The following is a 386-nucleotide window of genomic DNA, read 5'->3' on the forward strand; positions in this document are numbered from 1 at the left end:
GGCTCTGTCGCCCCAGCCATGGGTAATCCCTTGCACGCTTGTCCTCGCAGCTGAAGCTGGACGAGGTGAACAGCACGGCCGCCCAGCACCGCCTCCGCGCCCTCCTGGAGGACTTGGTGGAGATGGAGAAAGTTCTCCGCGACGTGGACATCCTCTCGGCGCTGGCCAAGCTGCTGCCCAGGGGAGCCTGCACCAGCAAGGCCCCGCTGCCCACTGCCAACAGCACCGGCTGGGCCGGCACCAACACCACAGCTGGCAACGCCACGGCGGAGGAGGAGGGCACTGGGGGGGGCCCAGCCGGTGGCGACAATCCCCAGGGGCAATTCTCAGCATTCGTGCAGCTCTGGGCCGGGCTGCAGCCCATCCTCTGCGGCAACAACCGGTAA

General features: G+C 67.9%; 1 protein-coding gene across 1 annotated transcript in view; it reads left to right on the forward strand.

Annotated features, from left to right (window-relative positions):
• Positions 1-38: 38 nt before the first annotated feature.
• ABCA2 (ATP-binding cassette, sub-family A (ABC1), member 2) overlaps positions 39-386 on the forward strand; it is a gene marked incomplete at both ends in the record, with an annotated part of 19,484 nt that continues 19,136 nt past the window's right edge. The window contains one exon of the mRNA XM_009584194.1: positions 39-382. Coding sequence (XP_009582489.1) covers positions 39-382 — 344 coding nt within the window. The remainder of the gene's footprint in view (positions 383-386) is intronic.

The sequence above is a fragment of the Fulmarus glacialis genome, unplaced genomic scaffold, assembly GCF_000690835.1.
Source record: "Fulmarus glacialis isolate BGI_N327 unplaced genomic scaffold, ASM69083v1 scaffold18668, whole genome shotgun sequence".
In the NCBI taxonomy this organism is placed as follows: domain Eukaryota; kingdom Metazoa; phylum Chordata; class Aves; order Procellariiformes; family Procellariidae; genus Fulmarus; species Fulmarus glacialis.